At 42.7% G+C, this 14611-nt stretch overlaps 1 protein-coding gene across 1 annotated transcript in view; it reads left to right on the top strand.

The window, feature by feature from the left end:
- Positions 1-4460: 4460 nt before the first annotated feature.
- LOC309566107 (serotransferrin-1-like) overlaps positions 4461-14611 on the top strand; it is a 104294-nt gene continuing 94143 nt past the window's right edge. The window contains exon 1 of the mRNA XM_082271159.1: positions 4461-4613. Within this exon, the coding sequence (XP_082127285.1) occupies positions 4550-4613 (64 nt within the window). The 5' untranslated portion in view covers positions 4461-4549. The remainder of the gene's footprint in view (positions 4614-14611) is intronic.

Here is a 14611-nt window from a genome sequence, read left to right as displayed (position 1 = left end):
ACTGCTAACCTGTCTGCAAATACAGTATCTCACAAAAGTGAGTACACCCCTCACATTTTTGTAAATATTTTATTATATCTTTTTATGTGACAACGCTGAAGAAATGACACTTTGCTACAATGTAAAGTAGTGAGTGTACAGGTTGTATACCAGTGCAAATTTGCTGTCCCCTCAAAATGATTGTGTCCACTCAACACACAGCCATTAATGTCTAAACCACTGGCAACAAAAGTGAGTACACTCCTGTCAATATTTTGTGTGGCCACCATTATTTTCCAGCACTGCATGGAGCATGGAGTTCACCAGAGCTTCACAGGTTGCCACTGAAATCCTCTTCCACTCCTCTATGACAACATCACAAAGCTGGTGGATGTTTGAGACCTTGTGCTCCTCCACCTTCTGTTTGAGGATGTTCCACAGATGCTCCACAGATGCTCAATAGGGTTTAGGTCTGGAGACATGCTTAGCCAATCCATCACCTTTATCCTCAGCTTTTTAGCAAGGCAGTGGTTGTCTTGGAGGTGTGTTTGGGGTCCTTATCATGTTGGAACACTGCCCTGGGGCCCAGTCTCCGAAGTGGGGGATCATGCTCTGCTTCAGTATGTCACAGTACATGTTGGCATTCATGGTTTCCTCAATGAACTGTAGCTCCCTAGTGCTGGAAGCACTTATGCAGCCCCAGACCATGACACTTCCACCACCATGCTTGACTGTAGGCAAGACACACTTGTCTTTATACTCCTCACCTGGTTGCTGCCACACACACTTGACACCATTTGAAATCAAATAAATTTATCTTGGTCTCATCAGACTACAGGACATGGTTCCAGTAATCCAAGTCCAGTAATCCAAGTCCTTAGTCTGCTTGTCTTAAGCAAACTGTTTGTAGGCTTTCTTGTGCATTATCTTTAGAAGAGGCTTCCTTCTGGGACGACAGCCATGCAGACAAATTTGATGCAGTGTGCGGCATATGGTCTGAGCACTGACAGGCTGCCCTCCCACCCATTCAACCTCTGCAGCAATGCTGGCAGCACTCATACGTCTATTTCCAAAAGACAAACTCTGGATATGACGCTGAGCACGTGTACTCAACTTCTTTGGTCGACTATGGCGAGGCCTGTTCTGAGTGGAACCTGTCCTGTTAAACCTCTGTATGGTCTTGGCCACCGTGCTGAAGCTCAGTTTCAGGGTCCTGGCAATCTTCTTGTAGCGTAGGCCATCTTTCAGATCTGCAGAGCGTTCTTTGCCATGAGGTGCCTTGTTGAACTTCCAGTGACTAGTATGAGAGAGTGAGATCGATAACACCAAATTTATCACACCTGCTCCCCATTTACACCTAAGACCTTGTAACACTAACTGGTCACATGACATAGGGGAGGGAAAATGGCTAATTGGGCCCAATTTGGACATTTTCACTTAGGGGTGTACATCCATACTTGCCCCTCCTCTAGGACATCAGAAATCAGAAGTGTTAGGTATTTGGTCACTTCCGGTTTCGGTTTGTTGTTTACAAGCATTAAACCGATCACTGCTATTGCTATCACATGGGATGTTATTCGTCCCTTGTGACAGCAATGAAGCCAGGGTCGGCGCTACCTGTAAGGCGAACCAAGCAGCCGCCTAGGGCGCAACTCAGCAGGGGGCGCCAGCATCCTGCCTGCTGCATCCGGTCCCGGAATCAGTATGGACCGGCGGGTGTGGGCGGCGCCCCTCATGCTGTGTTGTGCCTGTGCCGTCGCCCCCGACTGGGCGCTCTAGGGAGCTGGGTCAGGGGGCTGAGGGCTCAAGCATTGCTGAAATGGCAAAATCTTCATAGGAAAGCATTGAGGTGGTGCCACACATGCGCATTAGGTTTCCCCTGCCGACGACATCAGCCGGCGGGGGAGACCTGAAGGAGAGCGGGAAAGCCTGACCCAGCACCGACTCCGCCGGGCAAGGTAAGTCACTCACTGAAGGGGTTTTAACCCCTTCAGCAACTTGGGATGGGGGGTGGGAGCACTGGGAGGGAGAGAGTGCTGCTGGCACAAGTTTAAATTAAAACTGCCAGTCTGCCACACACCCCCTGTTACATTGTCTGACTGTAACAGACTGAAGTTTAATGCAATAGTAAAGCGTTTTAGGCCCCAACACACATTAGTAATGTGTTGGGGCCTAAAACGTTTTACTATTGCATTAAACTTCAGTCTGTTACAGTCAGACCATGTAGTGTAGTACATTACACATACAGTTCTATAACATGATGGTAAATGTGACATTACCATTATGGAAGTGTATGTGTAGTGTACTACACTACATGGTCTGACTGTAACTTAGACTTAAGTTTAATGCATAAGCTTATGGAAGTGTATGTGTACTAATGCGCATTGTGCCACACATTAACAAGCATATGGGGAGACGGCAATTTTTATTTTGCCAAGGCGCCAAAAATCCTTGCACCGGCCCTGAATGAAGCTGAACCAAAAAATAAAAAATGAAAGGGACAAAATAAAATAATTTAACCACTTCTGGACCGGAAGGATTTGCCCCCTTAATGACCAGGCCCTATTTTGCGATTCAGCACTGTGTTACTTTAATGGTCAATTGCGCGGTCGTGCAATGCTGTACCCAAACGAAATGTATGCGAGCTTTTTTCCCCCACAATTGGAGCTTTCTTTTGGTGGTATTTGATCACTTGTGCGATTTTTATTTTTTGCGCTATAAACAAAAAAAGAGCGACAATTTTGAAAAAAAAAAAAAAACAATATTTTTCACATTCTGCTATATGACATTCTCAAAAAAATATATAAAAATTAAAATTTTTTAACATTTTAGGCCAATTTGTTTTCTGCTATATATTTTTGGTAAAAAAAAAAAAAATCGCAAAAGCGTATTTTGATTGGTTTGCGCAAAAGTTATTGCGTCTACTAACTACGGTAAAGATTTATGTCATTTTTAATGTTTGTTTTTTTTACTAGGAATGGTAGCGATCTGCGATTTTTTGCAGGAATGGGACATTGCAGCGGCCAGCTGGGACCCCTAACTGACATTTTTTACACTTTTGGGGGTACCAGTGACATTACTACAGTAATCAGTGCTAAAAATATGCACTGTTACTGTAAAAATGACACTGGCAGGGAAGGGGTTAACAGTATAGGTGATCAAGGGGTTAAATGTGACCCTAGGGGAGTGATTCTAACTGTATGGGGGTTGGACTTGTAAAATGATCACAGAGACATGCGATCCTATATAGCAGGATCACATTAGCTTTGTGATCGTTGCAGGGAGAAGGACGGTCGGCTGTGTTTATAACAGCCGACCTTCCTTCTCTCTCAGCGGGGAGAGATCAGGGGTGTCAGGCGGCAATCGGAGCTGCCTGACACCCGGATTCGCTTCCCCGCTGACGACCGGGGGCCGGGTGCTGCCACCGCCATTCATTCTAAGGGAAACCGGCAGTGAAGCATTTCAGCTTTACAGCTGGCTCCCTACTGCGCAGGGGGGGTCAAACATCTGAGGGATTTCACCACGGTGCTGTCTCCCGGAAGTGGGTAAGGGTACCTGTCAAAAACAGGTACTCGTTCCCCCCTCCCCCCTGAAGGGGTGGAATTACGCTTTAAGGGCCACACTTCACCGGAGAACTATATTTTTTTGTATAAGCAATTCTCCACAAGGGCACAAAGAAAAAAATGGTGTTCTGTATCCCCTGTTTGCGTCATCTGTGGGGCAGAGCAATGCAAAAATCTCCAACACGTTTTCTGCACCGCTCTGCAGGTCTCTCTGCAACCCTGTGTGTTTATGCACAGACATGAATGAAATGTCACTTTGGGGGAGATTTACTAAACTTGGTGCACACAGAATCTGGGGCAGCTTTGCACAGTAACCAATCAGCTTCTAAGTTCTGCTTGTTTAATTAAGCTTTGACAATAGCTTGAAGTGGATTGGTTACTATGCACAGGTGCACTAGATTCTGTGTGCTCCAGTTCTAGTAAATCTCCCCCTATGTGATATTACATCAACTTTTTGGAAAAAAAAATGCAAACAGTGCTTTAGATTGTAAATATGCAATGCCCCCCCCCCCCTTTCCTGGCAGCTGCGATCATTACCAGCAGAGAAAAGCGGAACTAGGTGTGGACCTACCCTAAAACATTGTCAAATGCCTGCTGTTTACTGGTCGTAACAACACACATGTTCTGCAATAATCTTTATAATGTTTCTCTTTAGATAAATTATGAAAGTTAATATTTATTTTAAAGCTGAAGGCAAAATACTTCTGGTGGACAGAATGTGTGTATTTGGAGTGGAGTTTGTTATTTCAAGAAGGTGACTGTAGAATGGAATCAATGGGCCCATACCCATAAAACGTGAATGCTAAAAATAGACTGTTTCAGAAACATTTCTGGCCTAACACACATTTTCTCGGGTATTACATATGTTATTGATAAGTTCCATCTGTAATGTTCTTTCTCCATTTCCTCTAGTTTCTCCCCATCTTTTCGCCCCCTCCCTCCTCCTGATTTGGACATCCAGTATCCCGTGTAAGCAGTCAACAGATGAGCTGTTTTCCTTCACAAACATGCGTCTTCTCTCGGTCCTGAGTTTGATCATTCTCCCTGCTATCCTTCCTCATGTGGTTTCAGGTTAGTAACTGAACTACTGTTAATTCATTTACAGTATCTGAAGGCATCAAAGCTCATTTCCAAAAAACATAATTTTACTAGATTTATAATTACCACAAATAACAACAGGGGCATTATGTACCAAGTGCAATAGTAGTGGCCAGCTAACTGCATTTTTTTTTATATATAGTCAGGTTTTGAGTTATGAATCATTTGTTTCCAGTGAATTTAAACTTTTTCTTTTCTTTTTTTTTAGTTTTGTTTTAAGTGATACAGTAATCCCCCGCTACATCGCGATTCAGTTTTTGCGGTCCCGGTAATTCGCGGTTTTTTTTTGTAATGTTATTTTACTATATAAATCATTAAAAATGAAAGATTTTTGTGTTTTTCATAGCTCTTGCTCTGTCTCTAAGTATCTTTTATGTGTTTAAATGAGTTTCTATTGTTTTAAAAGTGTGTTTAAAGACCTTAAAATGCTTCTACACGTACAGTGACAGTAAAAAAATCATGCCTACAATGCATTTTAATAGGGTTTTTCTATTTCGCGGAATTTCACTTTTCGCGGCTGGGTCCGGAACGTAACCCCCGCAATGGAGGGGGGTTTACTGTACAGAGTTTTTATCATTACATCGGGTTTTAGTTGTGAGAGTCCGGTGCTTACAGTGTGCAGCTTAGGTTTTCAGCGGTGTTTACCACTATCACCTGGATAGAAAATGATAGGAAATCCAACATTTTACAGTTATTGCTCGAACTAGAGGTGATGGGTAACCTGAAGAAATAATTGCTCCACTCTCTATAGGCAGTCCAGCCTATCTATGCTTTGCCCTATGCAAAATGCACACCAGCTCACAGGTACTTTTGATGTGAAGTTACTCATTCTCACAGATCTTTAAAGATCAGAACAAAAACCGAAGAGTCATGCTTCATCGATTTCTAACAGCTTAGAACAGGGGTAGGCAACTCTGGAGATGTGGCAATCTACCTGAACAATATGGATGATATTAAGATCACCAGGGTACAGAGTTCATTTTTTTTTAAGGAGATAACCTAGCAGGTCCCCATTCCAAAGTAAGAAAGGTTTAGCTTGGAAAAATCTAACAATGAAAATGTCCCTGTAAAAATATAAACTTATGGGGTGCTCCTACCATTTAATACATTAAAACTCCAATATCAGCTTCCTAACTCTCATCTATTTAGATACCTCCAGCTTAGTCATGCCTCTTATTTTCAGTTTGGCTCCTCTGGTCTGAGTGTGAAGGTTGGCGACCTAGAAGCTCTACTCAGAAAAGGCGATTTAGCCAAAGCTCTATTTACTACATATAAACAAACAACGTTATTCATTTATACATCCAAAGTCCTTTCCTCTTGCAACATTGCATGGTTGACCGCTTTCCCACAATTACAGTGAGGGAAAAAAGTTTTTGATCCCCTGCTGATTTTGTACGTTTGCCCACCGACAAAGAAATGATCGGTCTATAAATTTTAATGGTAGGTTTATTTTAACAGTGAGACAATAAGAACATAAAAATAAAAAAAATAAAAAAACACATTTTAAATAAGTTATAAATTGATTTGCATTTTAATGAGTGAAATAAGTATTTGACGCCTTCGAAAAACATGACTTAGTACTTGGTGGCAAAACCCTTGTTGGCAATCACAGAAGTCAGATGTTTCTTGTAGTTGGCCACCAGGGTTGCACACATCTCAGGAGGGATTTTGTCCCACTCTGTTTGCAGATCCTTTCCTAAGTCATTAACCACTTTACCACCGGAGGATTTTGCTGTCTTCCGTCCAGGCCACTTTTTTGCGATTCGGCGCTGTGCGACTTTAACTGACAATTGCGCGGTCGTGCGACGCCGTACCCAAACGAAATTTACGTCCTTTTTTTTCCACAAACAGAGCTTTCTTTTGGTGGTATTTGATCACCTGTGCGATTTTTACTTTTTGCGCTATAAACAAAAAAATAGCGTTTATTTTGAAAAAATAACAATATTTTTCACATTTTTTTATATGAAATTCCCCCCAAAAAAAATGTAAAAATCAAATTTTTTTTAAATTTTTGGCCAATTTGTTTTATGCTACATATGTTTAGTAAAAAAAATCGCAATAAGCGTATTTTGATTGGTTTGCGCAAAAGTTATTGCGTTTACTAACTAAGGGAAAGATTTCTGTCATTTTTGGTGTTTTTTTTTAACGCGTAATGGCGGTGATCTGCGATTTTTTTTGCGGGACTGCGACATTGCGGCGGACAGATCGGACCTTTGACTGACATTTTTGACACTTTTGGGGGTACCAGTGACATTTCTACAGTAATCAGTGCTATATATATGCACTGTTACTGTAAAAATGACACTGGCAGGGAAGGGGTTAATTTTATTGGAGAGGGAGGGGTTAATGTATGCCTGGTGCTTACTGACGTGTGGGGGGGGAGGTGACTGTGTGACAGAAGGACAGATCGGATGTCCAGCTATGCTGAACACTCCGATCTGTCAGTCCCTGTCACTATGGAGATCCGCCCGCTCTCCAGACTCGATCCCTGACGATCGGGGCAGAGCAGCGGCAATCGCCGCTGCTCCTCCGCTGGCCCGACTCCCGCTGTGAATGAACACAGCGGGAGCGAGCCTCCGGCGGCACGCGAGCGCCGCCCACAAGGGGCGGAGTCCAGCGACGTAGGTCTACGTCGCTGGACGGGATCGCGGCACTTTGCCGCAGTAGCCTCAATGTAAGCGGGGCTAAAGTGGTTAAGGTTTTGAGGCTGACGTTTGGTAACTCAAACCTTCAGCTTCCTTCACATATTTTCTATGGGATTAAGGCCTGGAGACTGACTAGGCCACTCCAGGACCTTAATGTGCTTCTTTTTGATCCACTCCTTTGTTGCCTTGGCTGTGTGTTTTGGGTCATTGTCATGCTGGAATACCCATCCACGACCCATTTTCAATGCCCTGGCTTAAGGAAGGAGGTTCTCACCCAAGATTTGATGGCACATGGCCCTATCCATCGTCCCTTTGATGCAGTGAAATTGTCCTGTCCCCTTAGCAGAAACACACCCCCAAAGCATACTGTTTCCACCTCCATGTTTGATGGTGGAGAACGTTTTCTTGGGGTCATAGGCAGCATTCCTCCTCCTCCAAACACGACGAGTTGAGTGGATGCCAAAGAGCTCGATTTGACCACAACACTTTCACCCAGTTCTCCTCTGAATCATTCAGATGTTCATAAGCAAACATCAGACGGGCCTGTACATGTGCTTTCTTGAGCAGGGGGACCTTGCGTGTGCTGCAAGATTTCAGTCCTTCACAGCGTAGTGTGTTACCGATTGTTTTCTTGGTGAATATGGTACCAGCTGCCTTGAGATTATTGACAATATTCTCCTGTGTAGTTCTGGGCTGATTCCTGACCTTTTCCTGATCATTGAAACTCCCTGAGGTGAGATCTTGCATGGAGCCCCAGGCCCAGGGAGATTGACAGTTATTTTGTTTTTCTTCCATTTGCAAATAATCGCATCAACTGTTGTCACCCTGTCACCAAGCTGCTTGCCGACAGTCTTGTAGCCCATTCCAGCCTTGTGTAGGTCTGCAATCTTGTCCCTGACATCCTTGGACAGCTCTTTGGTCGTGACCATAGTGGAGAGATTGGAATCTGACTAATTAATTGCTTCTGTGGGCATGTATCTTTTATACAGGTAACAAGCTGAGATTAGGAGCACTCCCCTTAAGAGAGTGCTTCTAATCTCAGCTCCTTACCTGTATAGAAGACACCTGGGAGCCAGAAATCTTGCCGATTGATAGGGGATCAAACACTTATTTCACTCGTTAAAATGCAAATGAATTTATAACTTTTTTGAAATGCATTTTTCTGAATATTTTTGTTGTTATTCTTTCTCTCACTGTTAAAATAAACCTACCAATAAAATTATAGACTGATCATTTATTTGTCAGTGGACAAACGTACATAACCAGCAGGGATCAAATACTTTTTTCCCTTACTGTAGATGGTGATGATTGGGACGGTTTGTGGGGAGCTTCTATTTCTAGATTAGTATCAGCATGAGACCACTGTATTCAATATAGGTTTCTACATAGAATTTATGTTACCCCTACAAAATTGGCGAGAATTTTTTCTGCGCAATCATCAAACTGTTGAGGGTCTTACTGTCCACAGGCTAATTTTATGAATATATTTTGGCATTGTGTGGCTATCCAACAATTTTGGTTGGAGGTTGTACAATGTGTACGGTCGGTCACGACTATTAGTATTTGTCCTTCTATTGAAATCTGTTTATTGGAACTGATTGACCTGTTTTCGCCTGTGAAGGTGATACGTACACTACTTACTCTACTTTTTATTATGCCAGAAAAATAATTATCTTTTCATGAAAAAAAAAAAAAAAAACTGCAGCCCCCCTCGGTAATGGCCTGGAAGGCTTTAATAAACAAGTACATTGTATTGTACTTTGTATAAGGCTACATATGCCAATAGAGGAGTACCAGCCAAATTTGGCAAAGTGTGGAGAGGCTGGATAAATGATAAATCCACCGTATCTGATTGAGTACCTTTATACAGTTCTGATTGTTCTAAGGGGGAGAATGTATTAGTTCTAGGAAAGCGGGGCCTGGTATGGACTTGGGAGGGACCCCACAGGTTTGTTTTGTTTTTTTACTGACAATTTTTTTCTTTCTTTTTTTTATTCAGCTGTAAGCGGGGAAGCTCATTGACAGCTGCTCACTCATTATTTGCTAAGGCGTTTAGGGGTTAGGAGTGTGTTATGTACACAGTGCAGTGGTCAGGAATTTAAAACCTACAGAGTGCAGATGTCAGTAGTGAATCGCATAATGGAAAATTGTTATCAAATACTCACCATAATTTTCCTTTCCTGGCCTATCCTCACGTCAGCACACAATGAGTTAACATCTCCTCTGGAGCCCACAGGACCACCTCTTCCTAGCTAAATAAAAGACAGCCCCCCCCCCCCCCCAACTAAATTGTTCGAAAAACTAGCCTGTGACAGGCCATGTGAGAGGGAGTCCTGTGCTAACGTGAGGATAGGCCAGAAAAGGAAAATTACGGTAAGTATTTGATAAATAATTTTCTTTTTAAAATTTTCTGGCCCACCTCACCTCAGCACAAAATGGGATATACCATAGCTGAATATAGGGTGGGAGAGAACACATGAAAAGAGACACTGACCATCAAAGAGAAAAGCTGCTGAAGCCAAAAATAATTGATCTCTCTTGTCCCAAACTTGCTGACTGCACATATAGTTTGTAAGATTGAATGAAGGCAGCACAAGAACTTCAAGCTTACATAGATCTTCCAAGCAATCCTGGCATAACTGCCCCAAAGGCTGCTGCCCCTCTAGCCAAATAAGCTTGCAACTGTTTCAGAGCAGAAAGGCCTACTTCCTGCATGCCAATCTAATTACACTGGTAATCGAAAAAGTGAATGACTCTTGAGGAACTGATGGTTAAAGGAAAAGATTGTCCACTTTCCTCTTTGACCAAGTACACGGTTAGTATCTTGACCATGTGTAAGGAACTGAAGTCTTCCTGCTGTACACCCAGTGACTCTTGTGCTAAAACTCGGAGGGACTACTTCCCAGTTTTGCTGGAAACTGGATACCACTTTAAAATTGAACTTTGGAAATAGTATCACTATTTCTGGTAATAAAATAGACATAAAAGGGCCTTTGCAGGAAAGTGTTGCAATCTTTAACATCCTTCTGTCTGAAGAAGTTGCTGTCAGAAGAACTAGTTTACCGTGTGGAACTTCAATGGAAATTAAACCATCGGAGAAACAAGTGCCGGCACCAGTGCTTTCAGATCTAAGCCTAAGTCCAACAGAGGGAACAAGGATTTCCTTCAAGGTCATATATAGATTGCCGCCAGCAAGAAGCATCTGGTCATACCAATCTGCAGCCTGTGAAAGAGAAGGTAGAGATCTGTACCTTAAATCGAGTTGTATGCCAGACCAACCTCTAGTGTTGACTGTAAAATGTCCAAGATATTGGTTAGAGCAGGGGACATAGGAGAGAAATCTTTTACTGAACAAACAAAACAAATTTCTTTGATATCCTCTCATATGTAGCGTTCATGGATGATCTTCTGATCTTCACCAAGGTCTGAACAACCTTGGAAGATAATCCTTGCACTTCTATGCCCTGTTCAGACCTGAGCCTTTTTCAGCTTGTAAAATGCTCATTTATGAAGTCTCAAAGCACCCAACAACCAAAATCCCATTCATTTCAATGACCACTGTTCACATATGAGTGTTTTGTCGCCTAAAGCAAAACGCCTGAAGCTCAAAAAAGTACATGAGCTTCTTTTTTGGCAGATTACAAGCGTTTTTGTTAGATGTCAATGCCTGCCTCCAAACACCTGCAAAAAGCGCCTGAAAAACGCCCCAAAAAAACGCCTGAAAAACGTTACACTAGGCTATTAAAGTAGTCTCATTGGATTGGGGTGCTGTCACTGACCTTGCCATAAAACATTTCATTTGACCAGAAATGGGTTTGGTGGTGCTGATGACATCTGGGGGAGTAGTGAAAGCCAAGGCCTTCTCGGTAGGTGGAAAGGACCTGTATGGCATGTCCAAATTTTCAGAAGCAATTTATATTCAAGGCCACCGGAGATAGACAAAGATCAAATGGAAAATTCCATGGCACTGTGAATCTTTCTTGTATGACGGAGTCTTTGCATTGGTATCCTGTTGCAGATATCAGAAGCTGCGTGTTCGGTAGAGTCTCCCTGAGAACTGCTGCTGGAAAGCCTCATTGGACCAATATTGGTTTGAGGCACTTGTTGAAAAATATTCAGCCTAACCGAACAGATAGTTGATTTTGCTTTCCTGGCAAGAAGACCAATGTTAACTGGCTGTAAGTAGCTCTCTGCCCAGCGAAAAGTTTCTGTTGCAAGATGTAACAGGAAAAGGCTTCTAGTGTCCCCTTGGCAGGCAATGTAGGCTACTGCTGTCATTAACGTCACTCAGACCCCCTTGAAGAAGATCCTGAAAGGCTTGCAATGCTAGAAAAGGCTTCCTTTCATTCAAGATAATTGGGGAGTCTTCATTCCACCGAGCTTCAATGGCCTTGCACCCGTTTCTTCAGATTGTGGACTCCCCAGCCCCAGAGACTGGGATCTACCATGAGAATCATCCTATCTCCTGGTCTGAGAGGCATTCCCAAAAATAAGCACAGTGGTGATGTCCAAAATTCAAGTTCTTGCTAAATTTGTATAGGCACAAAGATTTTCTGATTCATAGACAGCCCAGCTCATAGACTAAAGATGGCAAATTGAAACGCCCTCATGTGACACCTGGCCAAGGTACCACCACTGCCAAAAAGATCTTCAAAAGATTCCTGGGGCTGTGCCAATTCTGTAAAAGGCAGACACCTGAACTGGAAGTGACATCTGGTCACCGCAAATCTCACATGCCTCTTGTGCTCGGCATTGATCGGTACCTGGAAGTATGAGTCGGCAGGTCGATTGACACTAACTTGTTCACCAGCTGAACTATCTCTGTGACTGTCTGCTTGGACTCCATCTTGAACCTCTTGGTGTGTATGATGTACACATTTGATTCCTCCAAACTGAAACAGGCCAGAAGGCTTCTGCCTTAGGTACTAGAAACACTGGGGAGAAAAGCCCGCAGATGATTCTATGTTTCAGGCATCAATGACATGATAGTCTTGTAGCAGTATGATTTCTTAAACATAATCTTGCAAACATTTTCTCTTCTGAGATCTGTTGGTCATGAATGAAATTAATTCAGTGGTCAACTTTGGAATTTTCCATTCTACTCCCACCTAACCGTCTTCTGGACCCACTGGTCTTTGATGATGGTCGTCCAAACCCTCCAGAAGGAAGCTACAATCATCAACTTCACTCAGGCCTCCTCGCCCCCAACTGGAAGAGACTATTTGGGCTCACCTTCAAAAGACTTTCCAGCCATCTTAGCAATGGGCTCTGGGCTTTATTTCATGTAAAAAGTAACTTTGAGGCACCTCCACTGTGATCTGTTAAATCTGCAGCCGGTCCTATAAGATTTGGCCTCCTGCACCCTTATAAAATTCAATAGGCTTGAGTGAAAAATTGCTGGCATAACCATGGCTCTCATGGCTGTGATGGAGTATGCCAGCGATTGTACTAGGTCCATCAAAGCATCCACCAAAAAAGTCAGCTGCCAGTTTCAACGCCTCCAGAAACTGTGCCAAATCTTGCAATTTCCAGTCTTGAACGTAATGCCATTTCTAAACAGTTTAGATATCAAAGTTGACACTTGCTGGTTGACAGACAAAACCTGTCACTGTATAGATTTTCTACAAGCCTGATGGCCAGATCACAATTTCTGCGTTCCAGATGTGTTTCTGCATGATTTTTTTTCATGCATTCCAATGTGTATTGCCACTTTCCAGATGTGTTCCATACAGAAACAAGGTAACATTCTACTTTGTTGACTGCACTAGAATGCGCTGCACTGGTGTTAACTAGGTAATTGGAAACCAAATTAAATACTGTCCATACAGTATGTTCTTGATGCAGAATAAAAACGTACTGGACTGCATCTGGTATGAACAAGTTCACTTTCCCATCCATAGGATCTTCAACAATTTCACAATTTATATTTGGAATTATTAAAGTATTCTGTATTCTGTAAAGGCAACTGAGTTATAAAAAGGCAAAGACACTTGATAGCCAGATGCTAGAGAGCAGCATCCAGCCCTGGAAGTACAGTGCAAAAAACATGCATCATCCATCTTATTTGGAAAAAACTTAGAGAACCTGTTACTGTAAATTGGTCTTCTGATGAGGGCTCTGCCATTCTTCATCAAAGAGCTCGTCACGCTCTGTCATTATGGAAAAAGAAGGCCTTTGGAAATATCTGCATGCTTTTTTGCAGTGGTAGGGCATCTGGCCCACGGTACTAAATGAGACGATGAGATTGAAATCAAAAGTATGTGCACCTGACCATTCTTCATCCATCCTTTAACTCTTACGCTCTTTTTTTGTGTTGCTTGTGGTGTGGATATTTTCAGCATACATTCTGCTATTGACTCCTCAATAGGGCTTAGCATTCTTCACATCCACATCCTTGTGAGGCAATCTGTGCAATTTCATTTCTCTGCCACTGCAGACTGCATGCAGGCCCAAAATACACTGTGTGTCCTATCATGCTGACATAAACGCATGTGAGCCGGTGCCACATGGGGTACTTGGGGAGCATGAAAGCCGCCCTGCGGAGGACTCCATGGGATGTGGATTGTCCTGGGCAGGCAAAGATGAGCGCTGGCTGGTCTTATGTTTTTTGGAGCATTTGCCTCAGGTTTTCTGCTTCTAAAATAATGCAAAACATCATCATTTTCAGTCCTTGAGCACTCTTTTAAAAACATGTCCTACCTTTTTCTAGTCTTCTGTGCCACTAACAGGTGTGGCAAGCTCATATTTGCACAAAATATATAGAAAAAGATTATATTACCTCTCACCAAAAAACAGGTGCACTGTCTCTTTAAGACTCATCTGCCTTCATCCACTTACTTCAGAAGCAGCAGCAGGTGAGCCCATGCAACACATCTAGAGGCAGAGAGGACACACAGTCAGGGTCTGGGACAAAACGAGTCAGACGGTCCAATCTCCAGGAACACACTGCACAGCAGGGAGCAAAAGCAACAAGTCTTTACCTGGCAGGACTGCAGAGAGAGAGGGAGAGGGAGAGAACCCATTTCCTCTGCAGACCTCCAAGACTGTTTACGCCATTGCTTGGTTCCTGGCGGATACCATCCTTTCTTTTTTTTCTTGGGGGGGTTGTGTTAATAATGTAGTTAGTTAGGATTTAAAATGGAAAAAATAGTTATATACTAGAGTATGTGCATGTGACGAGATGAAGGTATTTTTGTACAGAGATAAATAATGATCACATATATATATGTATTGATGGATGTACATAGATCTGTTGTTATTCTGGTCTATATATGTGCGTTTGAATTTTGACTATTGTACCTATATTGTTGTAGTGTCAATTTTTTC

The sequence above is a fragment of the Pelophylax lessonae genome (genome assembly GCF_965119305.1).
Source record: "Pelophylax lessonae genome assembly, chromosome: 1".
In the NCBI taxonomy this organism is placed as follows: domain Eukaryota; kingdom Metazoa; phylum Chordata; class Amphibia; order Anura; family Ranidae; genus Pelophylax; species Pelophylax lessonae.
The sequence above is the reverse complement of the archived record's forward strand: the minus strand, read 5'-3'. Positions and strand labels throughout refer to the sequence as shown.